Source organism: Oncorhynchus tshawytscha, unplaced genomic scaffold (genome assembly GCF_018296145.1).
Source record: "Oncorhynchus tshawytscha isolate Ot180627B unplaced genomic scaffold, Otsh_v2.0 Un_scaffold_1_pilon_pilon, whole genome shotgun sequence".
Taxonomy (NCBI): domain Eukaryota; kingdom Metazoa; phylum Chordata; class Actinopteri; order Salmoniformes; family Salmonidae; genus Oncorhynchus; species Oncorhynchus tshawytscha.
In genome coordinates, this window is record NW_024609676.1 from 85022 (window position 1) to 112872 (window position 27851).

The 27851-nt window shown below is 44.9% G+C and overlaps 2 protein-coding genes across 2 annotated transcripts in view; one reads left to right on the forward strand and one right to left on the reverse strand.

Moving 5' to 3' along the window:
• The window catches only part of LOC112239123 (C-type lectin domain family 4 member M-like), a 192036-nt gene that overhangs the window by 47519 nt on the left and 116666 nt on the right, over window positions 1–27851 (forward strand). The window lies entirely within an intron of this gene.
• Window positions 1121–26861, reverse strand: LOC112239119 (C-type lectin domain family 4 member M-like). The gene is made up of 6 exons (XM_024407627.2): window positions 26476–26861; window positions 25446–25541; window positions 17686–18180; window positions 16846–17012; window positions 16630–16733; window positions 1121–1906 (listed from the first exon to the last, which is right to left on the reverse strand). The coding sequence occupies exons 1-6, from the start codon at window positions 26576–26578 to the stop codon at window positions 1747–1749; spliced, it is 1125 nt and encodes a 374-aa protein (XP_024263395.1). The 5' UTR covers window positions 26579–26861; the 3' UTR covers window positions 1121–1746.

Sequence of the window (27851 nt, forward strand, 5' to 3'; positions counted from 1 at the left end):
TCTAGCTGACTCCTAATGGTAATATCTACTGTATGATTACCTTTCTACCTGACTCCTAATGGTAATATCTACTGTATGATTACCTTTCTAACTGACTCCTAATGGTAATATCTACTGTATGATTACCTTTCTGACTGACTCCTAATGGTAATATCTACTGTATGATTAATTTCTGACTGACTCCTAATGGTAATATCTACTGTATGATTACCTTTCTAACTGACTCCTAATGGTAATATCTACTGTATGATTACCTTTCTAACTGACTCCTAATGGTAATATCTACTGTATGATTACCTTTCTGACTGACTCCTAATGGTAATATCTACTGTATGATTACCTTTCTACCTGACTCCTAATGGTAATATCTACTGTATGATTACCTTTCTAACTGACTCCTAATGGTAATATCTACTGTATGATTACCTTTCTAACTGACTCCTAATGGTAATATCTACTGTATGATTACCTTTCTAACTGACTCCTAATGGTAATATCTACTGTATGATTACCTTTCTAACTGACTCCTAATGGTAATATCTACTGTATGATTACCTTTCTACCTGACTCCTAATGGTAATATCTACTGTATGATTACTAGTAATTGAGTAGTTGCTTTGATATGCATCTCCACTGGTACCTCTCTGATGTCTGTCTGTGGTCCACTACAGTTGATTAGAATGTATTAAGAATCCTATCACCTTCAAGAAGGAAGTTGGTAGACCTAACAGGATATTCTAAACAGAGTGATATAACATGATGCATGACAACAAGTAATGAGGAGCGCAGTCTTTCATCCTATCACTTTGACAGGCCTGTTTGTGGCTTTTCCAGCCTTCAAATGGAGTTCACATTTTGACTCTATCTCTCTCTGTGCCACCGATGGCCTTTTTAAATACTGTCTGTGTGTGACATCAGTGTGAGGAGTTATTTCGAAGTGTATGAAGAACATCTGTCTGCATCTTAATCAGGGGTTTAAAAGGTGAACTTCACAGAACACAATGTGTGTGTGTGTGTGTGTGTGTGTGTGTGTGTGCCAATTCAGTACTGCTCTGCCCTCTGTGTGTGTCCAGGTCACACTGTTTTAACAATCCAATCACATTCAATCAGGAAGCTGGAAGACCTTGTAAAGGACATTTTTCCTTTATTTTTTTATCTGTGCCTTAGTTCTTCTTATTAAAGCAATTTATGTAATAATTGATCATGGAAAAATCACAAGCCTATGGCAAAACACATAACATGTTTATATTAAAAACATTGAATACAATTATTTTACAGATTACAGTATGTCTACAGATTCTTAAACTATAGAGAAAAATGACGCCACTCGAACTGGGCTTTCTTTGACAATGCAATCATGAATTCATTGAATGAATATTAAAAAGTGTTGATTATTTGGTGTGAGGAGAGCACAGCGCACTGAAGAAAGCAGTAAGATGTGAGACACAGTGTTATGTTTCTGCCAAATTTTCACTGCTAGCGTTCGAGGCCAAGAGTGCAAGCCACTTCATTTAGGCTGCGCAGGTATCTGTATCTGTGTTACAGTATGGTGTCATGTAGAAGAGGCTGGTGGGAGAAGATGTAGGAGGACAGGCTCATTGTAAAGGATGGAATGGAATTCAGGAAAAGGAGCCAAACGTGTTTAAAATATGTTTGATGCGTTTGATACCGGTCCATAAATTGCATTCAGCAATTAAAATGAGCCCGCCTGCCCTCCCACCAGTCTCCTCTGTTGTCATGGTGATGTTAAACCCTTTTCTCACAGATCCAGTAACGATTGTTAAAACATGACTGGTCATTCCATGCCTTTACAGGAAGCCAGGTTTCTGTGTTCATCTCAACACAGTCCTCCTCCCCATTTGCTGGGTTGTCACCACCATTATCAGGTTGCTGTGAGTACCAGTAACTACAGGGTAAAGAAGACAGAGAAAATAAAATAATAAACATTTTGATTTGTCACATGCTCTGAATACAACAGGTGTAGACTTGAATGTAAAATGCTTACTTAGGGGTCCTTTCCCAACAATGCAGAGTTAAAATGTTAGATAAAAAGCTAAATAGAAAAAGGAAATAGTAACACAATAAAATAACAACAACAAGGTATACCGAGTCTATGTGCAGGGGTACGAGGTAGTTGAGGTCATTAAGGGGGACTAGGCAATCAGGATAGATAAACAGAGTAGCAGCACTGCATGTGAAAAGTGTGAAGCTGTGTATGTGTGAGTGTGTGACATCAATATGCGTGTGTGTGTGTTTTGAGTGTGTGTGTGTAGTGTGTGTGTGTGTGGGAGTATCAATGATAGGATATCTGAGTGTTTGAGTTTGTGGGTAGAGTCTAGTGAGTGTGTGGGTGGAGTCTAGTGAGTGTGTGGGTGGAGTCAAGCGAGTGTGGGTAGATTCTAGCGAGTGTGTGGGTAGATTCTAGCGAGTGTGTGGGTAGATTCTAGCGAGTGTGTGGGTAGATGTTAGCGAGTGTGTGGGTAGATGTTAGCGAGTGTGTGGGCAGATTCTAGCGAGTGTGTGGGTAGATTCTAGCGAGTGTGTGGGTAGATTCTAGCGAGTGTGTGGGTAGATTCTAGCGAGTGTGTGGGCAGATTCTAGCGAGTGTGTGGGCAGATTCTAGCGAGTGTGTGGGTAGATTCTAGCGAGTGTGTGGGTAGATTCTAGCGAGTGTGTGGGTAGAGTGTGTGTGTGTGGGTAGATTCTAGTGTGTGTGTGTGGGTAGAGTCTAGTGAGTGTGTGGGTAGATTCTAGCGAGTGTGTGGGTAGGTTCTAGTGAGTCTGTGGGTAGCGTTTATTGAGAATGTGGGTAGACTCTAGCGAGTGTGTGGGTAGATTCTAGCGAGTTGTGACGGCCCTGAATTATTCTGAACCGTCTCAGTGCAGCTCCTTCCAATAGGGCGCTTTCCCTTTAATTCCCAATTAAATAGCCAGCATCAGCTGCGCAAAAGTGGGGTTGTGATGGAGACGTGAATGAGGATGTGTTCAACCCTCAGTGCCGAAGCTTCTCTATTCCGTTTGTTTTGTTGCCGTTAAACGTGTGTTTTGTAGCCTGAGAGAGTTTACCCAGGATCGGATCCACTCTTTGCGTCCGTGGACTACACCTCTCCGTTCTTCGTGGCCTTTCTCCGCTGGAGATCTATTGGCTGATTGGATTGTATGACTGACCGACTGACTACCACCTTTTTGTATACGGTATTTCATTTGTTTTGATGTGATGTATACTGTGATTTATGTAGTTAGTTGTAGTTGAGGACTTAGTAAGAATCGATACGCTTTAAAGTTCTGTGGTAAAATAATTGTTATATTGATTGTATGTTTAATACTGGGTTTACGCTACACGGAATGAACGGACAATCATTGCGTGACAAAAGTCACTTGAGTTCACTGAACTCCTTTACCGGGCTGGACTCTTTTTAGGCCCAAGGTACAGGACATTTCTGGAGGAACTAGAGCTCATTGTGATATTATTATTATTATATGTGTGTGTGTGTGTGTGTGTGTGTGTAATCATTGTTGTTGCTAATACAACCCACGCAAAATAATATAGTTTTTTTTGAAGTTCTTTCCAATGTTTTAAGGGTTTATGAAAAGTTTATTTCCATCCTGACTTTTACATAAGTCCTTTGTATTGGTGTAGACTTGACGGACCAGATGGGACTCATTCCCACCCAAACTAAAAGGAGAAACCAATGTTTTCTCTGGTAGGCACAACCTACCTGGCACCCCTATAAATAATAACCTCAAGTCAAAACCGTTACAGAGTGTGTGGGTAGATTCTAGTGAGTGTGTGGGTAGATTCTAGTGAGTGTGTGGGTAGATTCTAGTGAGTGTGTGGGTAGATTCTAGTGAGTGTGTGGGTAGATTCTAGTGAGTGTGTGGGTAGATTCTAGTGAGTGTGTGGGTAGATTCTAGTGAGTGTGTGGGTAGATTCTAGTGAGTGTGTGGGTAGATTCTAGTGAGTGTGTGGCTAGATTCTAGTGAGTGAGTGTGTGGCTAGATCCTTCTAATGAGTGTGTGGCTAGATCCTTCTAATGAGTGTGTGGCTAGATTCTTCTAATGAGTGTGTGGCTAGATTCTTCTAATGAGTGTGTGGCTAGATTCTTCTAATGAGTGTGTGGCTAGATTCTTCTAATGAGTGTGTGGCTAGATTCTTCTAATGAGTGTGTGGCTAGATTCTTCTAATGAGTGTGTGGCTAGATTCTAGTGAGTGTGTGGGTGGATTCTAGTGAGTGTGTGGGTAGCGTTTAGTGAGTGTGTGGGTAGCGTTTATTGAGAATGTGGGTAGATGTGAGTGTGTGTGTGTGGGTAGATTCTAGCGAGTGTGTGTGTGTGGGTAGATTCTAGCGAGTGTGTGTGGGTGGATTCTAGCGAGTGTGTGGGTGGATTCTAGCGAGTGTGTGGGTGGATTCTAGCGAGTGTGTGGGTAGATTCTAGCGAGTGTGTGGGTAGCGTTTATTGAGACTGTGGGTAGACTCTAGTGGGTGTGTGGGTAGCGTTTATTGAGACTGTGGGTAGACTCTAGTGAGTGTGTGGGTAACGTTTATTGAGACTGTGGGTAGATTCTAGCGAGACTGTGAGTAGATTCTAGCGAGAGTGTGGGTAGATTCTAGCGAGTGTGTGTGGGTAGATTCTAGCGAGTGTGTGTGGGCAGATTCTAGCGAGTGTGTGTGGGTAGATTCTAGCGAGTGTGTGGGTAGCGTTTATTGAGACTGTGGGTAGACTCTAGCGAGTGTGTGGGTAGACTCTAGCGAGTGTGTGGGTAGATTCTAGCGAGTGTGTGGGTAGATTCTAGCGAGTGTGTGTGGGTAGATTCTAGCGAGTGTGGGTAGCGTTTATTGAGACTGTGGGTAGATTCTAGCGAGTGTGGGTAGATTCTAGCGAGTGTGTGGGTGGACTCTAGCGAGTGTGTGGGTGGACTCTAGCGAGTGTGTGGGCAGATTCTAGCGAGTGTGTGTGTGGGTAGATTCTAGCGAGTGTGGGTGGCGTTTATTGAGACTGGGCAGATTCTAGCGAGTGTGTGTGTGGGTAGATTCTAGCGAGTGTGTGGGTGGACTCTAGCGAGTGTGTGTGTGGGTGGATTCTAGCGAGTGTGGGTGGATTCTAGCGAGTGTGTGGGTGGATTCTAGCGAGTGTGTGGGCAGATTCTAGCGTGTGTGTGTGGGTAGATTCTAGCGAGTGTGTGTGGGTAGATTCTAGCGAGTGTGTGTGTGTGTGTGTGGGTAGATCCTAGCGAGTGTGGGTAGCGTTTATTGAGACTGTGGGTAGATTCTAGCGAGTGTGTGGGCAGATTCTAGCGAGTGTGTGGGTGGACTCTAGCGAGTGTGTGGGTAGATTCTAGCGAGTGTGTGTGGGTAGATTCTAGCGAGTGTGGGTAGCGTTTATTGAGACTGTGGGTAGATTCTAGCGAGTGTGTGGGTGGACTCTAGCGAGTGTGTGGGTGGACTCTAGCGAGTGTGGGTGGACTCTAGCGAGTGTGGGTGGACTCTAGCGAGTGTGTGGGTAGATTCTAGCGTGTGTGTGGGCAGATTCTAGCGAGTGTGTGGGTAGCGTTTATTGAGACTGTGGGTAGACTCTAGCGAGTGTGGGTAGATTCTAGCGAGTGTGTGGGTAGATTCTAGCGAGTGTGTGTGTGTGGGTAGATTCTAGCGTGTGTGGGTAGCGTTTATTGAGACTGTGGGTAGACTCTAGCGAGTGTGTGGGTAGATTCTAGTGAGTGTGGCTAGATTCTAGTGAGTGTGGCGCTAGATTCTAGTGAGTGTGTGGCGCTAGATTCTAGTGAGTGTGTGGCGCTAGATTCTAGCGTGTGTGTGTGGGCAGATTCTAGCGAGTGTGTGTGGGTAGATTCTAGCGAGTGTGTGTGTGTGTGTGTGGGTAGATCCTAGCGAGTGTGGGTAGCGTTTATTGAGACTGTGGGTAGACTCTAGCGAGTGTGTGGGTAGATTCTAGTGAGTGTGGCTAGATTCTAGTGAGTGTGGCGCTAGATTCTAGTGAGTGTGGCGCTAGATTCTAGTGAGTGTGTGGCGCTAGATTCTAGTGAGTGTGTGGCGCTAGATTCTAGCGTGTGTGTGTGGGCAGATTCTAGCGAGTGTGTGTGGGTAGATTCTAGCGAGTGTGTGTGTGTGTGTGTGGGTAGATCCTAGCGAGTGTGTGGGTAGCGTTTATTGAGACTGTGGGTAGATTCTAGCGAGTGTGTGGGTAGATTCTAGCGAGTGTGTGGGTGGACTCTAGCGAGTGTGTGGGTAGATTCTAGCGAGTGTGTGTGGGTAGATTCTAGCGAGTGTGGGTAGCGTTTATTGAGACTGTGGGTAGATTCTAGCGAGTGTGTGGGTGGACTCTAGCGAGTGTGTGGGTGGACTCTAGCGAGTGTGGGTGGACTCTAGCGAGTGTGGGTGGACTCTAGCGAGTGTGTGGGTAGATTCTAGCGTGTGTGTGGGTAGATTCTAGCGAGTGTGTGGGTAGCGTTTATTGAGACTGTGGGTAGACTCCCAGCGAGTGTGGGTAGATTCTAGCGAGTGTGTGGGTAGATTCTAGCGAGTGTGTGTGTGTGGGTAGATTCTAGCGTGTGTGGGTAGCGTTTATTGAGACTGTGGGTAGACTCTAGCGAGTGTGTGGGTAGATTCTAGTGAGTGTGGCTAGATTCTAGTGAGTGTGGCGCTAGATTCTAGTGAGTGTGTGGCGCTAGATTCTAGTGAGTGTGTGGCGCTAGATTCTAGTGAGTGTGGCGCTAGATTCTAGTGAGTGTGGCGCTAGATTCTAGTGAGTGTGTGGCTAGATTCTAGTGAGTGTGTGGCTAGATTCTAGTGAGTGTGTGGCTAGATTCTAGTGAGTGTGTGGCTAGATTCTAGTGAGTGTGTGGCTAGATTCTAGTGAGTGTGTGGCTAGATTCTAGTGAGTGAGTGGCTAGATTCTAGTGAGTGAGTGTGTGGCTAGATTCTAGTGAGTGAGTGTGTGGCTAGATTCTAGTGAGTGAGTGTGTGGCTAGATTCTAGTGAGTGAGTGTGTGGCTAGATTCTAGTGAGTGAGTGTGTGGCTAGATTCTAGTGAGTGAGTGTGTGGCTAGATTCTAGTGAGTGAGTGTGTGGCTAGATTCTAGTGAGTGTGTGGCTAGATTCTAGTGAGTGAGTGTGTGGCTAGATTCTAGTGAGTGAGTGTGTGGCTAGATTCTAGTGAGTGAGTGTGTGGCTAGATTCTAGTGAGTGAGTGTGTGGGTGGATTCTAGTGAGAATGTGGGTAGATGTGAGTGTGTGGGTAGATTCTAGCGTGTGTGTGGGTAGATTCTAGCGAGTGTGGGTAGATTCTAGCGAGTGTGTGGGTAGATTCTAGCGAGTGTGTGGGTAGTGTTTATTGAGAATGTGGGTAGACTCTAGCGAGTGTGTGGGTAGCGTTTATTGAGAATGTGGGTAGACTCTAGCGAGTGTGTGGGTAGATGTTAGTGAGTGTGTGGGTGGATTCTAGCGAGTGTGTGGGTAGATGAGTGTGTGGGTGGATTCTAGTGAGTGTGTGGGTAGATTCTAGCGAGTGTGTGGGTAGATTCTAGTGAGTGTGTGGGTAGCGTTTATTGAGAATGTGGGTAGACTCTAGTGAGTGTGTGGGTAGATGTTAGTGAGTGTGTGGGTAGATTCTAGTGAGTGTGTGGGCAGATTCTAGCGAGTGTGTGGGTAGATTCTAGCGAGTGTGTGGGTAGATGTTAGCGAGTGTGTGGGTAGATGTTAGTGAGTGTGGGTAGATTTAGTGAGTGTGTGGGCAGATTCTAGCGAGTGTGTGGGTAGATTCTAGCGAGTGTGTGGGCAGATTCTAGCGAGTGTGTGGGCAGATTCTAGCGAGTGTGTGGGTAGCGTTTATTGAGACTGTGGGTAGACTCTAGTGGGTGTGTGGGTAGCGTTTATTGAGACTGGGTAGACTCTAGTGAGTGTGTGGGTAACGTTTATTGAGACTGTGGGTAGATTCTAGCGAGACTGTGAGTAGATTCTAGCGAGAGTGTGGGTAGATTCTAGCGAGTGTGTGTGGGCAGATTCTAGCGAGTGTGTGTGGGTAGATTCTAGCGAGTGTGTGTGGGTAGATTCTAGCGAGTGTGTGGGTAGCGTTTATTGAGACTGTGGGTAGACTCTAGCGAGTGTGTGGGCAGACTCTAGCGAGTGTGTGGGCAGATTCTAGCGAGTGTGTGGGCAGATTCTAGCGAGTGTGTGTGGGTAGATTCTAGCGAGTGTGGGTAGCGTTTATTGAGACTGTGGGTAGATTCTAGCGAGTGTGGGTAGATTCTAGCGAGTGTGTGGGTGGACTCTAGCGAGTGTGTGGGTGGACTCTAGCGAGTGTGTGGGTAGATTCTAGCGAGTGTGTGTGTGGGTAGATTCTAGCGAGTGTGGGTGGCGTTTATTGAGACTGGGTAGATTCTAGCGAGTGTGTGTGTGGGTAGATTCTAGCGAGTGTGTGGGTGGACTCTAGCGAGTGTGTGTGTGGGTGGATTCTAGCGAGTGTGGGTGGATTCTAGCGAGTGTGTGGGTGGATTCTAGCGAGTGTGTGGGTAGATTCTAGCGTGTGTGTGTGGGTAGATTCTAGCGAGTGTGTGTGGGCAGATTCTAGCGAGTGTGTGTGTGTGTGTGTGGGTAGATCTCTAGCGAGTGTGGGTAGCGTTTATTGAGACTGTGGGTAGATTCTAGCGAGTGTGTGGGTAGATTCTAGCGAGTGTGTGGGTGGACTCTAGCGAGTGTGTGGGCAGATTCTAGCGAGTGTGTGTGGGCAGATTCTAGCGAGTGTGGGTAGCGTTTATTGAGACTGTGGGTAGATTCTAGCGAGTGTGTGGGTGGACTCTAGCGAGTGTGTGGGTGGACTCTAGCGAGTGTGGGAGTGTGGGTGGACTCTAGCGAGTGTGGGTGGACTCTAGCGAGTGTGTGGGTAGTGTTTATTGAGAATGTGGGTAGACTCTAGCGAGTGTGTGGGTAGCGTTTATTGAGATGGGTAGACTCTAGCGAGTGTGTGGGTAGATGTTAGTGAGTGTGTGGGTGGATTCTAGCGAGTGTGTGGGCAGATGAGTGTGTGGGTGGATTCTAGTGAGTGTGTGGGTAGATTCTAGCGAGTGTGTGGGTAGATTCTAGTGAGTGTGTGGGTAGCGTTTATTGAGAATGTGGGTAGACTCTAGTGAGTGTGTGGGTAGATTCTAGCGAGTGTGTGGGTAGATTCTAGCGAGTGTGTGGGTAGATTCTAGCGAGTGTGTGGGTAGATGTCTAGCGAGTGTGTGGGTAGATGTTAGTGAGTGTGGGTAGATTCTAGCGAGTGTGTGGGTAGATTCTAGCGAGTGTGTGTGGGCAGATTCTAGCGAGTGTGTGGGTAGATTCTAGCGAGTGTGTGGGTAGATTCTAGCGAGTGTGTGGGTAGCGTTTATTGAGACTGTGGGTAGACTCTAGTGGGTGTGTGGGTAGCGTTTATTGAGACTGGGTAGACTCTAGTGAGTGTGTGTGGGTAACGTTTATTGAGACTGTGGGTAGATTCTAGCGAGACTGTGAGTAGATTCTAGCGAGAGTGTGGGTAGATTCTAGCGAGTGTGTGTGGGTAGATTCTAGCGAGTGTGTGTGGGTAGATTCTAGCGAGTGTGTGGGTAGATTCTAGCGAGTGTGTGGGTAGCGTTTATTGAGACTGTGGGTAGACTCTAGCGAGTGTGTGTGTGGGTAGACTCTAGCGAGTGTGTGGGTAGATTCTAGCGAGTGTGTGGGCAGATTCTAGCGAGTGTGTGGGTAGATTCTAGCGAGTGTGTGGGTAGATTGAGACTGGGTAGATTCTAGAGTGTGTGGGTAGATTCTAGCGAGTGTGTGGGTGGACTCTAGCGAGTGTGTGGGTGGACTCTAGCGAGTGTGTGGGTAGATTCTAGCGAGTGTGTGTGTGGGTAGATTCTAGCGAGTGTGGGTGGCGTTTATTGAGACTGGGTAGATTCTAGCGAGTGTGTGTGTGGGTAGATTCTAGCGAGTGTGTGGGTGGACTCTAGCGAGTGTGTGTGTGGGTGGATTCTAGCGAGTGTGGGTGTAGATTCTAGCGAGTGTGTGGGTGTAGATTCTAGCGAGTGTGTGGGTAGATTCTAGCGAGTGTGTGTGGGTAGATTCTAGCGAGTGTGTGGGTAGATTCTAGCGAGTGTGTGTGTGTGTGTGTGGGTAGATCCTAGCGAGTGTGGGTAGCGTTTATTGAGACTCTGGGTAGATTCTAGCGAGTGTGTGGGTAGATTCTAGCGAGTGTGTGGGTAGACTCTAGCGAGTGTGTGGGTAGATTCTAGCGAGTGTGTGTGGGCAGATTCTAGCGAGTGTGGGTAGCGTTTATTGAGACTGTGGGTAGATTCTAGCGAGTGTGTGGGTAGACTCTAGCGAGTGTGTGGGTGGACTCTAGCGAGTGTGGGTGGACTCTAGCGAGTGTGGGTGGACTCTAGCGAGTGTGTGGGCAGATTCTAGCGTGTGTGTGGGTAGATTCTAGCGAGTGTGTGGGTAGCGTTTATTGAGACTGTGGGTAGACTCTAGCGAGAGTGTGGGTAGATTCTAGCGAGTGTGTGGGTAGATTCTAGCGTGTGTGTGTGTGGGTAGATTCTAGCGTGTGTGGGTAGCGTTTATTGAGACTGTGGGTAGACTCTAGCGAGTGTGTGGGTAGATTCTAGTGAGTGTGGCTAGATTCTAGTGAGTGTGGCGCTAGATTCTAGTGAGTGTGTGGCGCTAGATTCTAGTGAGTGTGTGGCGCTAGATTCTAGTGAGTGTGGCGCTAGATTCTAGTGAGTGTGGCGGGTAGATTCTAGTGAGTGTGTGGCTAGATTCTAGTGAGTGTGTGGCTAGATTCTAGTGAGTGTGTGGCTAGATTCTAGTGAGTGTGTGGCTAGATTCTAGTGAGTGTGTGGCTAGATTCTAGTGAGTGTGTGGCTAGATTCTAGTGAGTGTGTGGCTAGATTCTAGTGAGTGTGTGGCTAGATTCTAGTGAGTGTGTGGCTAGATTCTAGTGAGTGTGTGTGTGGCTAGATTCTAGTGAGTGTGTGTGGCTAGATTCTAGTGAGTGAGTGTGTGGCTAGATTCTAGTGAGTGAGTGTGTGGCTAGATTCTAGTGAGTGAGTGTGTGGCTAGATTCTAGTGAGTGAGTGTGTGGCTAGATTCTAGTGAGTGAGTGTGTGGCTAGATTCTAGTGAGTGAGTGTGTGGCTAGATTCTAGTGAGTGAGTGTGTGGCTAGATTCTAGTGAGTGAGTGTGTGGCTAGATTCTAGTGAGTGTGAGTGAGTGTGTGGCTAGATTCTAGTGAGTGAGTGTGTGGCTAGATTCTTCTAATGAGTGTGTGGCTAGATGTTAGTGAGTGTGTGGCTAGATGTTAGTGAGTGTGTGGGTGGATTCTAGTGTGTGTGTGGGTAGAGTCTAGTGAGTGTGTGGGTAGATAGTGAGAATGTGGGTAGATGTGAGTGTGTGGGGGTAGAGATTCTAGCGTGTGTGTGGGTAGATTCTAGCGAGTGTGGGTAGATTCTAGCGAGTGTGTGGGTAGATTCTAGCGAGTGTGTGGGTAGTGTTTATTGAGAGTGTGGGTAGACTCTAGCGAGTGTGTGGGTAGCGTTTATTGAGAATGTGGGTAGACTCTAGCGAGTGTGTGGGTAGATGTTAGTGAGTGTGTGGGTGGATTCTAGCGAGTGTGTGGGTAGATGAGTGTGTGGGTGGATTCTAGTGAGTGTGTGGGTAGATTCTAGCGAGTGTGTGGGTAGATTCTAGTGAGTGTGTGGGTAGCGTTTATTGAGAATGTGGGTAGACTCTAGCGAGTGTGTGGGTAGATGTTAGTGAGTGTGTGGGTAGATTCTAGCGAGTGTGTGGGTAGATTCTAGCGAGTGTGTGGGTAGATGTTAGCGAGTGTGTGGGTAGATGTTAGTGAGTGTGGGTAGATTCTAGCGAGTGTGTGGGTAGACTCTAGTGAGTGTGTGGGTAGATTCTAGCGAGTGTGTGGGTAGCGTTTATTGAGACTTTGGGTAGATTCTAGCGAGTGTGTGGGTAGATTCTAGCGAGTGTGTGGGTAGATTCTAGCGAGAGTGTGGGTAGATTCTAGCGAGAGTGTGGGTAGATTCTAGCGAGAGTGTGGGTAGATTCTAGCGAGAGTGTGGGTAGATTCTAGCGAGAGTGTGGGTAGATTCTAGCGAGAGTGTGGGCAGATTCTGGGTAGATTCGAGAGTGTGGGTAGATTCTAGCGAGAGTGTGGGTAGATTCTAGCGAGTGTGTGGGTAGATTCTAGCGAGTGTGTGTGTGGGTAGATTCTAGCGAGTGTGTGTGTGGGTAGATTCTAGCGAGTGTGTGTGTGTGGGTAGATTCTAGCGAGTGTGTGTGTGTGTGGGTAGATTCTAGCGAGTGTGTGTGGGTAGATCTAGCGAGTGTGGGTAGCGTTTATTGAGACTGTGGGTAGATTCTAGCGTGTGTGTGGGTAGATTCTAGCGAGTGTGGGTAGCGTTTATTGAGACTGTGGGTAGACTCTAGCGAGTGTGTGGGTAGATTCTAGCGAGTGTGTGTGGGTAGATTCTAGCGAGTGTGGGTAGCGTTTATTGAGACTGTGGGTAGATTCTAGCGAGTGTGTGGGTAGATTCTAGCGAGTGTGTGGGTGGACTCTAGCGAGTGTGTGGGTGGATTCTAGCAGTGTGTGGGTGGATTCTAGCAGTGTGTGGGTGGATTCTAGCGAGTGTGTGGGTAGATTCTAGCGTGTGTGTGGGTAGATTCTAGCGTGTGTGTGTGGGTAGATTCTAGCGAGTGTGTGGGTAGCGTTTGTGAGACTGTGGGTAGACGCTAGCGAGTGTGTGGGTAGATTCTAGCGAGTGTGTGTGGGTAGATTCTAGCGAGTGTGGGTAGCGTTTATTGAGACTGTGGGTAGATTCTAGCGAGTGTGTGGGTAGATTCTAGCGAGTGTGTGGGTGGACTCTAGCGAGTGTGTGGGTGGATTCTAGCAGTGTGTGGGTGGATTCTAGCAGTGTGTGGGTGGATTCTAGCGAGTGTGTGGGTAGATGCTAGCGTGTGTGTGGGTAGATTCTAGCGTGTGTGTGTGGGTAGATTCTAGCGAGTGTGTGGGTAGCGTTTATTGAGACTGTGGGTAGACGGTAGCGAGTGTGTGGGTAGATTCTAGCGAGTTTGTGGGTGGATTCTAGTGAGTGTGTGGGTGGACTCTAGCGAGTGTGGGTAGATTCTAGCGAATGTGTGTGGGTAGATTCTAGCGTGTGTGTGGGTAGCGTTTATTGAGACTGGGTAGATTCTAGCGAGTTTGTGGGTAGATTCTAGCGAGTTTGTGGGTGGATACTAGCGAGTGTGTGGGTGGACTCTAGCGAGTGTGTGGGTGGATTCTAGTGAGTGTGGGTGGATTCTAGCGAGTGTGTGGGTAGCGTTTATTGAGACTGTGGGTAGACTAGTGAGTGTGTGGGTAGATTCTAGCGAGTGTGTGGGTAGATTCTAGCGAGTGTGTGGGCAGATTCTAGCGTGTGGGGTAGATTCTAGCGAGTGTGTGGGTAGATTCTAGCGAGTGTGTGGGTAGATTCTAGCGAGTGTGTGGGCAGATTCTAGCGAGTGTGTGGGCAGATTCTAGCGAGTGTGGGTAGATTCTAGCGAGTGTGTGGGTAGATTCTAGCGAGTGTGGGTAGCGTTTATTGAGACTGTGTGGGTAGATTCTAGCGAGTGTGTGGGTAGATTCTAGCGAGTGTGTGGGTAGATTCTAGCGAGTGTGGGTAGCGTTTATTGAGACTGTGGGTAGACTCTAGTGAGTGTGTGGGTAGACTCTAGCGAGTGTGTGGGCAGATTCTAGCGAGTGTGTGGGTAGATTCTAGCGAGTGTGGGTAGCGTTTATTGAGACTGTGGGTAGACTCTAGCGAGTGTGTGGGTAGACTCTAGCGAGTGTGTGTGTGTGGGTAGATTCTAGCGAGTGTGTGGGTAGCGTTTATTGAGAATGTGGGTAGACTCTAGCGAGTGTGTGGGTATAGTCTAGCGAGTGTGTGGGTATAGTCTAGCGAGTGTGTGGGTATAGTCTAGCGAGTGTGTGGGTAGAGTCTAGCGAGTGTGTGGGTAGAATCTAGCGAGTGTGTGGGTAGAGTCTAGCGAGTGTGTGGGTAGCGTTTATTGAGTGTGTGGGTAGATTCTAGCGAGTGTGTGGGTAGATTCTAGCGAGTGTGTGTGTAGACTAGCGAGTGTGTGTGGGTAGAGTCTAGCGAGTGTGTGTGTGTGGGTAGATTCTAGCGAGTGTGTGTGTGTGGGTAGACTCTAGTGAGTGTGTGGGTAGATTCTAGCGAGTGTGTGGGTAGACTCTAGCGAGTGTGTGGGTAGAGTCTAGCGAGTGTGTGGGTGGATGTGAGTGTGTGGGTGGATGTGAGTGTGTGGGTAGAGTCTAGTGAGTTTGTGGGTAGATTCTATTGAGTGTGTGGGTAGTGTTTATTGAGTGTGTGGGTAGATTCTAGCGAGTGTGTGGGTGGATGTGAGTGTGTGGGTAGAGTCTAGTGAGTGTGGGTAGAGTCTAGTGAGTTTGTGGGTAGATTCTAGTGAGTCTGTGGGTAGCGTTTATTGAGAATGTGGGTAGACTAGTGAGTGTGTGGGTAGATGTTAGTGAGTGTGGGTAGATGTTAGCGAGTGTGTGGGTAGATGTTAGCGAGTGTGTGGGTAGATGTTAGCGAGTGTGTGGGTAGATGTTAGCGAGTGTGTGGGCAGATGTTAGCGAGTGTGTGGGTAGATGTTAGCGAGTGTGTGTGTGGGTAGATGTTAGCGAGTGTGTGTGTGTGGGTAGATTCTAGCGAGTGTGTGTGTGTGGGTAGATTCTAGCGAGTGTGTGTGTGGGTAGATTCTAGCGAGTGTGTGTGTAGTGTGTGTGTGGGTAGATTCTAGCGAGTGTGTGTGTGTGTGTGTGTGGGTAGATTCTAGCGTGTGTGTGGGTAGATTCTAGCGAGTGTGTGTGTGGGTAGATTCTAGCGAGTGTGTGTGTGGGTAGACTCTAGCGAGTGTGTGTGTGTGGGTAGAGTCTAGCGAGTGTGTGTGGGTAGATTCCAGTGAGTGTGTAGGTAGATTCCAGTGAGTGTGTAGGTAGATTCTAGCGAGTGTGTGTGTGTGTGTGTGGGTAGATTCTAGCGAGTGTGTGGGTAGTGTTTATTGAGTGTGTGGGTAGACTCTAGCGAGTGTGTGGGTAGATGTTAGCGAGTGTGTGTGGGTGGATTCTAGTGAGTGTGTGGGTAGAGTCTAGTGAGTGTGTGGGTAGAGTCTAGTGAGTGTGTGGGTAGAGTCTAGTGAGTGTGTGGGTAGATTCTAGTGAGTCTGTGGGTAGCGTTTATTGAGAATGTGGGTATACTCTAGTGAGTGTGGGTAGATTCTAGCGAGTGTGTGGGTAGATTCTAGCGAGTGTGTGGGTAGATTCTAGCGAGTGTGTTGGTAGATTCTAGCGAGTGTGTTGGTAGATTCTAGCGAGTGTGTTGGTAGATTCTAGCGAGTGTGTTGGTAGATTCTAGCGAGTGTGTGGGTAGATTCTAGCGAGTGTGTGGGCAGATTCTAGCGAGTGTGTGGGTAGATGTTAGTGAGTGTGTGGGTGGATTCTAGCGAGTGTGTGGGTAGCGTTTATTGAGTGTGTGGGCAGATTCTAGCGAGTGTGTGGGCAGATTCTAGCGAGTGTGTGGGTAGATTCTAGCGAGTGTGTGGGTAGATTCTAGCGAGTGTGTGGGTAGATTCTAGCGAGTGTGTGGGTAGATTCTAGTGAGTGTGTTGGTAGATTCTAGCGAGTGTGTTGGTAGATTCTAGCGAGTGTGTATGTTGGTAGATTCTAGCGAGTGTGTGGGTAGATTCTAGCGAGTGTGTGGGTAGATTCTAGCGAGTGTGTTGGTAGATTCTAGCGAGTGTGTTGGTAGATTCTAGCGAGTGTGTATGTTGGTAGATTCTAGCGAGTGTGTGGGTAGATTCTAGCGAGTGTGGGTAGATTCTAAGAGTGTGTGTGGGTAGCGTTTATTGAGAATGTGGGTAGATTCTAGCGAGTGTGTGGGTAGCGTTTATTGAGAATGTGGGTAGACTCTAGCGAGTGTGTGGGTAGATGTTAGTGAGTGTGTGGGTAGATTCTAGTGAGTGTGGGTAGTGTTTATTGAGTGTGTACATACAACCAGTGCAAGAGAGCCATTGCTTACAGTCAGAGCAAAAATCAACAAAAGAGGTCAAAGTAAACAGTCAAGCTTGGAACCAACAAACGCAACTTTATTTGTATTATTTTGTATAAAATGTTAATGTGCAAATAGTACTTGGTTTCTATGATATATCTTCAGTGCTCGTGGAATGACATCTATGAATGGAAATATGATTTGAAGCAATATGTCATTTGTTAAAAGTCTCCAAACATCTGGAGGATCAAATCTCACCTTGAACTCCTTACACTGTGGTCAGTGTTACCAGAGCAGTAGTCTCTTACCTTGGGGTGGTCAGTGTTATTATAGGCAGTAGTCTCTTACCTTGTTCTGGTCAGTGTTATTATAGAGCAGTAGTGTCTTACCTTTGGGTTATCAGTGTTATTAGAGCAGTAGTCTCTTACCTTTTGGGTGGTCAGTGTTACTAGAGCAGTAGTCTCTTACCTTGGGGTGGTCAGTGTTAGAGCATTTGTCTCTTACCTTGGGGTGGTCAGTGTTATTATAGAACAGTAGTCTCTTACCTTGGGGTGGTCAGTGGTGTGCCGTCCACCCATTTCCAGGTCCCTTCAGTAACAGAGTCAGACAGACCAATCCAGGCTCCCTTATTGAGGCCAAAGAGAAACTCCTGTTCATGAGAAAGATACTGATATTGTCAACTACTAAAGACCACATGTGTTAAATACTGTAAGATACATCACTGACCAAGAGATGTTTGATTCCCTCACTCTCTCACTCACCTGTTCCTCCTTGCTGTTTATGATCACCAGGTTTGCTCCTCTGTTCAGACAGTCCAGTCTGCTCTCTTCCCAGGTTTTCATCTCAGTAGACAGGAAGTAACAGCTGGATCCCCACAGCCTCCAACCGTCTGGACAAGTTTTTCTGATTTTCTGACAAATGTTTATCCCTGATGAAGAAATGTAAATAATATGTGAAATATATAACACTTGTTTATTGTATTGAATATTTTTTACATTGTCATTTAACTATTGGTGAATCCTTGATTGGTGTGCACTGCAGGTTCCACCCTGGACGTAACATGGTAAACATAAATCTGTCTCCTTCCATTTAGTATGATATGTTACATTTCACATGGTGTGTTTTATTTTGTTGATGTCAATCATCAGTTACTTATGAAATGTTTTCACTTTGTTGTAGCTAATGTTAGCTATGTGGCTAGGTTGCTAACCTAAACTAGGTAAGATATTAAGGTTAGGGTTCCGGGTTAGAGTTAAGGGAATGGTTAGCTGACATGCTAAGTATATTATGGCAAAGTAGTTCAAAAGTGTCAAGTAGTTGCACAGTTGCTAATAAGTTACAGATACTGAAGTCGTCCATGATGTGATTCGAACACGCAACCTTTGGGTTGTTAGACGGTTGCATAATATAATATGGCCACCCATCCTTCCTCCTTTTGTTTTTGCAAGTAAGTAACCTTCTATCTTATGTAAACATACCAAACGTAACATATCATACTATTCTGAGTGTCACAGATTTACATTTACTATCTTTGAAGTCAGACTGGAGAATGAAAGGTAGAGAAGAGGGATACAGCCCTAGTGACTGACTTGACTACTTACCATGCTCAGAGAGCCTCTTCTCCAGCGCCACCTTCTCATTGGTCAGAACACTGACCCTGTTTCTCAAAATGTCCCTGTCTCTAGTCAGGGCATTATAACGCTCCTGTAACTGGTTTTTGCTATCTGTATTCTGTGCCTGGTCTCTGTTCCTCAATAACTGGTTTCTCTCCATCTCTAGCTGGTTCATGTTATTTTTACACTGGTCTATCTCCTCCTGCAACTGGTCTCTGTCTGTACACAGGTCAATGATACCACTACTGGTAACTGACTGGTCTCTGCCCCTCAGCAACTGGTTTCTCTCCCTCAGTAACTGGTCTCTCTCCCTCTCTAGCTGGTTCATGTTCGTCTGACACTGGTCTCTCTCCTTCTGCAGCTGGTCTCTGTCTGTACACAGGTCAATGATACCACTACTGGTATCTGGCTGGTTTCTGTCTTGCACCAGACCAGTGGTGTTGTAACAGTTCTCTAACTGGTTCCTCTTTTCGTTATAGCCAGCTGAAAAACAAAGAGGTTCCTGCATGTAATGCGTCCCAAATACCACACTATTCCTTTTGTAGTGCAGAACCGAGGACCAAAGCCCTATGTACCCTGGTCAAAAGTAGTGCCCTTTAAAGAGGATAGGGTCCTATTACTGGTTGTGGTGTTTACATTGTTCACCATGTTCAGTGACTTATACAAGGCCAAGGGCACCAGTTACCATAGTTACTCAAATCTCTGTGGACAATGTCAACATTATTATAATACTTTTGGGGGGTCAGCTTTTTTGAGGACAGATAATTGCTTCCATCAATGCAATTGTCTGCATCATTTCCAATCCGCCATATATGTTTTTGGTAAATATACACCTATCTACATATTTACATACACATGCCCATATACACATGTAAAAATATACATAAACATTCATACATACATATACACATTGTAGAATACACCTTTATTATTCCCCACAGATCCTATCACCCCTCCCCCAATTGGAGTAAACTAATACACATTAACACTTAGGTTTCTACCTTAAGTTTATACATATTTTACAGACACAATCTATATGACAAAAGTTATATTTAGTTTGTTTTCAGTCCTTCCTCTATTTCTGATGTCCATCCAGTTAGATTTACAAGTGGGGCAAAAAAGTATTTAGTCAGCCACCAATTGTGCAAGTTCTCCTACTTAAAAAGATGTGAGAGCCCTGTAATTTTCATCATAGGTACACTTCAACTATGACAGACAAAATGAGAGAAAAAATCCAGAAAATCACGTTGTAGGATTTTTTATGAATTTATTTGCAAATTATGGTGGAAAATAAGTATTTGGTCAATAACAAAAGTTTATCTCAATACTTTGTTATATACCCTTTGTTGGCAATGACAGAGGTCAAACATTTTCTGTAAGTCTTCACAAGGTTTTCACGCACTGTTGCTGGTATTTTGGCCCATTCCTCCATGCAGATCTCCTCTAGAGCAGTGATGTTTTGGGGCTGTTGCTGGGCAACACACACTTTCAACTCCCGCCAAAGATTTTCTATGGGGTTGAGATCTGGAGACTGGCTAGGCCACTCCAGGACCTTCGTTGCCCAGGTGGTGTGTTTGGGATCATTGTCATGCTGAAAGACCCAGCCATGTTTCGTCTTCAATGCCCTTGCTGATGGAAGGAGGTTTTCACTCAAAATCTCACGATACATGACCCCATTCATTCTTTCCTTTACACGGATCAGTCGTCCTGCTCCCTTTGCAGAAAAACAGCCCCAAAGCATGATGTTTCCACCCCCATGCTTCACAGTAGGTATGGTGTTCTTTGGATGCAACTCAGCATTCTTTGTCCTCCAAACACGACGAGTTGAGTTTTTACCAAAAAGTTATATTTTGGTTTCATCTGACCATATGACATTCTCCCAATCTTCTTCTGGATCATCCAAATGCCCTCTAGCAAACTTCAGATGGGCCTGGACATGTACTGGCTTAAGCAGGGGGACACGTCTGGCACTGCAGGATTTGAGTCCCTGGCGTCGTAGTGTGTTAGTGATGGTAGGCTTTGTTACTTTGGTCCCAGCTCTCTGCAGGTCATTCACTAGGTCCCCCGTGTGGTTCTGGGATTTTTGCTCACCGTTCTTGTGATCATTTTGACCCCACGGGGTGAGATCTAGCGTGGAGCCCCAGATCGAGGGAGATTATCAGTGGTCTTGTATGTCTTCCATTTCCTAATAATTGCTCCCACAGTAGATTTCTTCAAACCAATCTGCTTACCTATTGCAGATTCAGTCTTCCCAGCCTGGTGCAGGTCTACAATTTTGTTTCTGGTGTCCTTTGATAGCTCTTTGGTCTTGGCCATAGTGGAGTTTGGAGTGTGACTGTTTGAGGTTGTGGACAGGTGTCTTTTATACTGATAACAAGTTCAAACAGGTGCCATTAAAACAGGTAACGAGAGGAGGACAGAGGAGCCTCTTAAAGAAGTTACAGGTCTGTGAGAGCCAGAAATGTTGTTTGTTTGTAGGTGACCAAATACCAAATTTCCACCATAATTTGAAAATTCATTAAAAATCCTACAATGTGATTATCTGGATTTTTTTTCTTCAAATTTTGTCTGTCATAGTTGAAGTGTACCTATGGTGAAAATTACAGGCCTCTCATCTTTTTAAGTGGGAGAACTTGCACAATTAGTGGCTGACTAAATACTTTTTTGCCCCACTGTATATTTGTACCTGCTCTATTTCACAACATTTCTGAACCTATTTACATTTTACAGACCCTGTATGTTTTACGTTTGTTATTGGTCCCTTCCTTTAGCTCCATTCAACTTCTCCCATCAATCTCTTAAAACCATCCATTAGGGATTTCTATTTGCAATATATTTTTCAACTGTGCTGTGATGCTTCAAAAAAGTACAGAACCTTTCTATTCTCATAGTTTCTAGAGATTGTAAATTAAAGAAACATTTTTCTATAATTTATAGTATTGATCGATTGACTCAATCGATTCAAATTACCCAGTATTGCTATCTGCAGCGTTAGTTCTAGGTAAATTTTGCCATTCTTCAGCCATTCCTGGACCTGTGACCAAAAACGAGCTACATAAGGACAGTACCAAATTAAATTATCTAATGACTCTGCCTCCTTGCAGCAAAATCTGCAGAGCTGGGAAGATTGTATCCCCCATATAAATAACATTATATTGGTTGCAAAAATGTTGTACGATCACTTAAATTGAAACAGTAGAGTTTTGAATCCGGCGTTGTTTTGTTTGTCAATTCATTAACCGTGTGCCATGGAATTGGTACATTGAAAGTCTCTTCCCCACTATTTTGTCATTTATATGCACAGCTGTTTTTTGGTCCTTTTACTTTATTTATCACAAACTTCTTTAACCATTTTTGTGTTTTTAATGCAGGGCCGACAGACAAGTTCTGTACTTTTTCCCCCTTCAACTTACCTCTTCCATTTTTGTGGCAATGCTGCAATCAGTTGGTATGTACATTTGGTTAGAGCAGACATTTCCATGTCTGTGTTATCTGCATGTGTGACATAACTCCACCAGTCCTATTCATGATAGCATTTACGAAGATTATACCTTTTTTGAACATTTTATCGAAAAATATGTTTTTTTTTATTAGTTAGTATATTTGAATTTAACCTCAATATTGCTTGATTTATTTGTTCTTTCTTTTCAGATGGATTAAACTGAAATTGCAACCAACCTTCTAAGGCTTGATTAAAAAATAATGATATTTTGGAGATGATTACACTTTAATATAACCGGAAGTGAGCAGCTGCAATCTGAATAAAGGGAAAAGGCCATTCTTGAACATGGGGTGAGACATTGTTACTACAGTAATTTGCTGGACAACCATTTCAGATTTAAGTATAACTTTTGTATTTAATCATTTCTGCCCTCCAAATTGATGTTCGTGATATAAATAGGCCCTTTTAATTTTGTCTGGCTTGCCATTCCAATAAAATATCATAGTTAAACTGTGATATGACTAAAGAGTTCATCAGGATGATTTTTCCACAAATAGACAGGTATTTTCCTTTCCATGATAACAAGATCTTATCTATTTTTGCTTACTTTCTATTAATTTCCTATTGATTGGAGTGAGATTTCTTTCTTTCGGGTTTTGTGTTCCGAGTATGTCCACATCCCCGTCAGACCATTTTATTGGTAAACTACACGGTAATATAAAAGTTGCATTTTTTAGTGATCCAATACATAATATAGTACACTTTTCATCATTTGGTTTTAATACAGAGAGGACAGAAAAAGTGTCTAGATTGTTTATGAGGCTGTGGAAGGATTTCTGGTTTTAAAATAAAGCATGAATCATCAGCATACAATGACACCTTTGTTTTTAAGCCATGAATTTCTAATCCCTGTTGTTGAATGTAATTTTAACAGCTAACATTTTGATGGCAATAATAAATAGATATGCTCGATAGTGGACAACCCTGTTTTACTCTTGACAGTTTAAAACTTTCTGAGATGTAGCCATTATTTACTCTTTTACACCTAGGGTTACTAACTTTAACCCATTTTATAAGAGATTCTCCAAAATCGAAATATTCCATGCATTTATATATAATCTCCAGTCGTACTTTTTCAAAAGCCTTTTCAAAATCAGCTATGAAAAGCACACCTGGTTTTTCCGACATTTCATAGTATTCTATTGTTTCCAGCACTGGTCTTATATTATCTCCAATGTATCGTCCATGTAAAAAACCTGTCTTATTAGGATGAATAGTAACTGTCAAAACCTTTTTTATTTCTATGTGCCAAGCAGTTAGCTAGAATATTTGCATCACAACACTGAAGTGTAATAGGCCTCCAATTTTCCAAATCTACTGGATCTTTATATACACCACTTGGATCCTGTTTCAGTAATAATGAAATCAATATTTTTTTTGTGTGTGTCAACAATATTGTCAAACTACTGGTCCCACACGTTGTGTAATGTCAAGTCTGAATTGTGATCCTTGCTTTGTGAGTACAGATCTATGGTGTGATAATGAAAAACATATCTGTCCTATGGGTCCTGGTCAAACGTAATGCAGTACAGTGCATTCAGAAAGTGTTCAGAACCCTTTCATTTTTCCACATTTTGTTACAGCCTTATGCTAAAATAGATTCAAATATTGTTTTTCCTCATCAATCTACACACAATTCTCATAATGACAAACAAAAACAGGTTTTGTACATTTTTGTAAATGTATAACATCTTATACATTTACATCAAATGTATAACATATTATGCTTCACGGAGTCGTGGCTGAATGAAGACAATATCAACATACAGCTGGCTGGCTATACGATGTACCAGCAGGATAGAACTGCGGAATCTGGTAAGGCAAGGGGCGGCGGTCTATGTATTTTGCAAAACAACAGCTGGTGCAATATATCTAAGGAAGTCTCGAGCTATTGCTGGCCTGAGGTAAAGTTTCTCACGATAAGCTGCAGGCCACATTACCTACCGAGAGAGTTTTCATCTATATTCTTTGTAGCTGTTTACATACCACCACAGTCAGAGGCTGGCACTAAGATAGCATTGACTGAGCTGTATTCCGCCATAAGCAAACGAGAAAACACTCATCCAGAGAATGCGCTCCTAGTACCCGGGAACTTGAATGCAGGCAAACTTAACCAAATTTCTATCAGCATGTTAAATGTGTAACTAGAGGGAAAAGAACTCTGGACCACCTATACTCCACACACAGAGATACATACAAAGCTTCCCCTCACCCTCCATTTGGCAAATCTGACCATAATTCCATCCTGCTGAAGCCATGAAGTGCTTTGAAAGGCTGGTCATGGCTCATATACACACCATCATTCCAGAAACCCTAGACCCACTCCAATTTGCATACCGCCCCAACAGATCCACAGATGATGCTGTCTCTATTGCACTCCACACGGCCCTTTCCCACCTAGACAAAGGAACACCCATGTGAGAATGCTATTCATTGACCCCAGCTCAGCGTTCAACACCATTGTGCCCTCAAAGCTCATCAATAAGCGAAGGACCCTGGGACTAAACACCTCTCTCTGCAACTGGATCCTGGACTTCCTGACGGGCCTCCCCCAGGTGGTGAGGGTAGGCAACTACACATCTGCCACGCTGATCCTCAACACGGGGGCCAGCTGCACTATCGAGAGCATCCTGACTGGTTGTATCACTGCCTGGTGTGACAACTGCTCGGCCTCCGACCGCAAGGCACTACAGAGTGTAGTGCGAGCAGACTAGTACATCACTGGGGCCAAGCTTCCTGCCATCCAGGACCTCCAGGCAGTGTCAGAGGAAGGACCTAAAAATTGTCAAAGACTCCAGCCACCCTAGTCATAGACTGTTCTCTCTGCTACCATACTACAAGCGGTACCGGAGCACCAAGTCTAGGTCCAAGAGGCTTCTAAACAGTTTCTACCCCCAAGCCATAAGACTCCTGAACATCAAGTCAAATGACCTCCCAGACTATTTGCATTGCCCCCTCCCCCACCCCTCTCCACACCACTGCCACTCTCTGTTGTCATCTATGCATAGTCACTTTAATTAACTCTACCTACATGTAAATACTACCTCAACTAACCGGTGCCCCCGTGAATTGACTCTGTACCGGCACACACCTGCATATATTGTTATTTTTTACTGCTGCTCTTTAATTACTTGTTATCTCTTATTCTTATCTGTATTTTTTTAAACTGCCCTGTTGGTTAGGGGCTCGTAAGTAAGCATATATCACTGTAAGGTCTACACTTGTTGTATATTCAACGCATGTGACTAACACAATTTTGTTTAATTTAATTTAACCATATTTTAAAAAGTATTCAGACCCTTTGCTATAAGACTCGAAATTGAGCTCAGGTGCATGCTGTTTCCATTGTTCATCCTTGAGATGTTTCTACAACTGGAACGGACTCCACTTGTGGTAAAGTCAATTGATTGGACATGATTTGTAAAGGCACACACCTGTCTATATAAGGTCCCACAGTTGAGAGTGCATGTCAGAGCAAAAACCAAGCCATGAGGTCAAAGGAATTATTAGAACTCCCAGACAGCATTGTGTCGAGGAACAGATCTGGGGAAGGGTACCAAAACATTTCTGCGGCACTGAAGGTCCCCAAGAACACAGTGGCCTCCATCATTCTTAAATGGATTAAGTTTAGAACCACCAAGACTCTTCCTAGAGCTGGCTGCCCGGCCAAACTGAGCAATCGGGGGAGAAGGGCCTTGGTCAGGGAGGTGACCAAGAACCCAATGGTCACTCTGACAGAGCTCCATAGTTCCTCTTTTGAAGCTTCCAGAAAGACAATCATCTCTGCAGCGCTCCACCAATCAGGCCTTTATGGTAGAGTGGCCAGACTGAAGCCACTCCTCAGTAAAACGTACTTGACAGCCCTTTTGGAGCTTGCCATAAGACAACTGAAGGACTCTCAGACAATGAGAAACAAGATTCTCTGCTCTGATAAAACCAAGAATGAACTTTTTGGCCTGAATGCCATACCAAAGAAGACTTGATTATGTAATCGCTGCCAAAGGTGCTTCAGTTTTTCATTGTTAATAAATTGTAAAACATTCTAATAATTCTTTGTCGTTTTTGGCTATTGTGTTGTGTTGTGGATTGATGAGGATAAAATACATCTTTAGAGAAAAGCTGTAACAAAATGTGGAAAAAGTCAAGGGGTCTGAATACTTTCCAAATGCATCCCAAATCACTATTAAAAGCATTGCTATTGACCATTCCCCTAGTAGGGTGTCTTTTGGGATACAACCTCACTCACAGAAAGCCAGTCTCAGGGAGATGTTGAGAATGACTTGTAGAACACACAGCACTCCTAAACACACAGCAGCCATCCTGTAGAGTCTTGTTCTTCCATCTGCAAAGGAACACGCACACCATTGTCCCACTTCACTAATGACTATGATTAAAACACAACACACATCCTCCTACATCACTAATGACTATGATTAAAACACAACACACATCCTCCTACATCACTAACAATTATGATTCGAACTTTGAGAAACAAACATTTCCATTGCGCCATTGGTTTTCCCTTGATTTAGGGTTGGCAGCAAGTGTTTCCTCAAGAGTGCTGTCATCTCAATTCTGAAAACAGGAAGCTACTGTGTGAAGAAATTACATGCAGCTTTAGCATGATTTAAAGGGGCAATCTGCGATTGTTGTAGCATGATTTAAAGGGGCAATCTGCGATTGCTGTAGCATGGTTTACATGGGCAATCTGCGTAAATCACTTTTTTTTTACATTTAAATGAATGATATTTCCCCATTGATTCTGAAGAATGTAACTTAAAACGTAAATGCTCTATGAACTTAGTTTCTAAACCCATCAGGACCCAAAATATAAGTTTGTTCTACCATGGAATTGTAAACAAACACTGTGTAGCCTCAGATGTTTGAAACGATAATTTTAATCTCCAGGGTGATCAGTCCTTGAAAACTCTGTCTATGAGAGCTCTGTCTATGAATTTGAGAGTGGTTACATTTTTACAACCCCGGCGGGTGTCCACTGTGCTGTTGTTTAAAAATGGTTATTTTCAAATATTCGTATATAAATAGTTCCTCATTTTTAAAACTGAAGTGAAAAATACATTGAATTGATACATTTTGGTGAACTTGACCACAGCAGGTTTTGAACCCGAAGCTCCGTACCAACTGAACCACCCAGAAGAAGAAGAAGAAGAAGAAGTGTTTTTCTATTATGTGGTATTAGTGTGTGTTTGCATTGTTAGGTGTGTGTTACAGTGTGTGTGAGAGAGAATAAGATACACAGAATTCTTTGTCCTTACCTGAGAGTTGGGTCTCACTCTTCACGCTCCTCGTTGCTTTGTTCCTGTTTTCTTCAGTAACTTCATTTAATTCAATCACCTGTTTGTTGACGTAGTTTGCCATCTTAACTAACCGTACCGAATATCAATGATTACCCAAATCAATCAATGAATCAACTTCAAATTCAGTCTGTCTGACCTCTTATTGTAATATAAATTATTGTAGCATTTACATATAGTATTAACTTACTTATGATTACCCTTCTAACTGACTCCTAATGGTAATATCTACTGTATGATTACTAGTAGTTGAGTAGTTGCTTTGATATGCATCTCCACTGGTACCTCTCTGTCTGTGGTCCACTACAGTTGAGAGAATGTTGTAAGTACCCAATCACTTTCAAGCAGGACGTCGTATTTCGCAAGGCCTGTTTGTGGCATTGTTCATAAGGAACTGACATTATGGCTTATACTCCATGACTGGCAATCGATGCCCATATAGGGGATTATTTTCCTCTCTATGTTGTCTGTGTGTGACATCAGTTTGAGGAAATATTCAGAAGTTTGTAAGAAATCTGTCTGCATCTTTATCAGAGGTTTAAAAGTGGAACTTTACAGACGTGCGTGCGTTTGTGCGTGCGGATCTGCCTGTGTGCAGCTTGCGGATCTGCCTGTGTGCAGCTTGCGGATCTGCCTGTGTGCAGCGTGCGGATCTGCCTGTGTGCAGCGTGCGGATCTGCCTGTGTGCAGCGTGCGGATCTGCCTGTGTGCAGCGTGCGGATCTGCCTGTGTGCAGCGTGCGGATCTGCCTGTGTGCAGCGTGCGGATCTGCCTGTGTGCAGCGTGCGGATCTGCCTGTGCAGCGTGCGGGTCTCTGCCTGTGTGCAGCGTGCGGGTCTCTGCCTGTGTGCAGCGTGCGGATCGCCTGTGTGCAGCGTGCGGATCTGCCTGTGTGCAGCGTGCGGATCTGCCTGTGTGCAGCGTGCGGGTCTCTGCCTGTGTGCAGCGTGCGGATCTGCCTGTGTGCAGCGTGCGGATCTGCCTGTGTGCAGCGTGCGGATCTGCCTGTGCAGCGTGCGGATCTGCCTGTGTGTAGCGTGCGGATCTGCCTGTGTGTAGCGTGCGGATCTGCCTGTGTGCAGCGTGCGGATCTGCCTGTGTGCAGCGTGCGGATCTGCCTGTGTGCAGCGTGCGGGTCTCTGCCTGTGTGCAGCGTGCGGATCTGCCTGTGTGCAGCGTGCGGATCTGCCTGTGTGCAGCGTGCGGATCTGCCTGTGCAGCGTGCGGATCTGCCTGTGTGTAGCGTGCGGATCTGCCTGTGTGTAGCGTGCGGATCTGCCTGTGTGCAGCGTGCGGATCTGCCTGTGTGCAGCGTGCGGATCTGCCTGTGTGTAGCG

Coding starts and splice junctions, on each gene's coding strand:
- LOC112239119 (XM_024407627.2), bottom strand. CDS start 26,578: ATGGCAAACTACGTCAACAAACAGGTGATTGAATTAAATGAAGTTACT. Junction 25,542..26,475: donor GAGTGAGACCCAACTCTCAG/GTAAGGACAAAG, acceptor GTTCCTTTGCAG/ATGGAAGAACAAGACTCTAC. Junction 1,907..16,629: donor ACACCACTGACCACCCCAAG/GTAAGAGACTAC, acceptor TTTACCCTGTAG/TTACTGGTACTCACAGCAAC.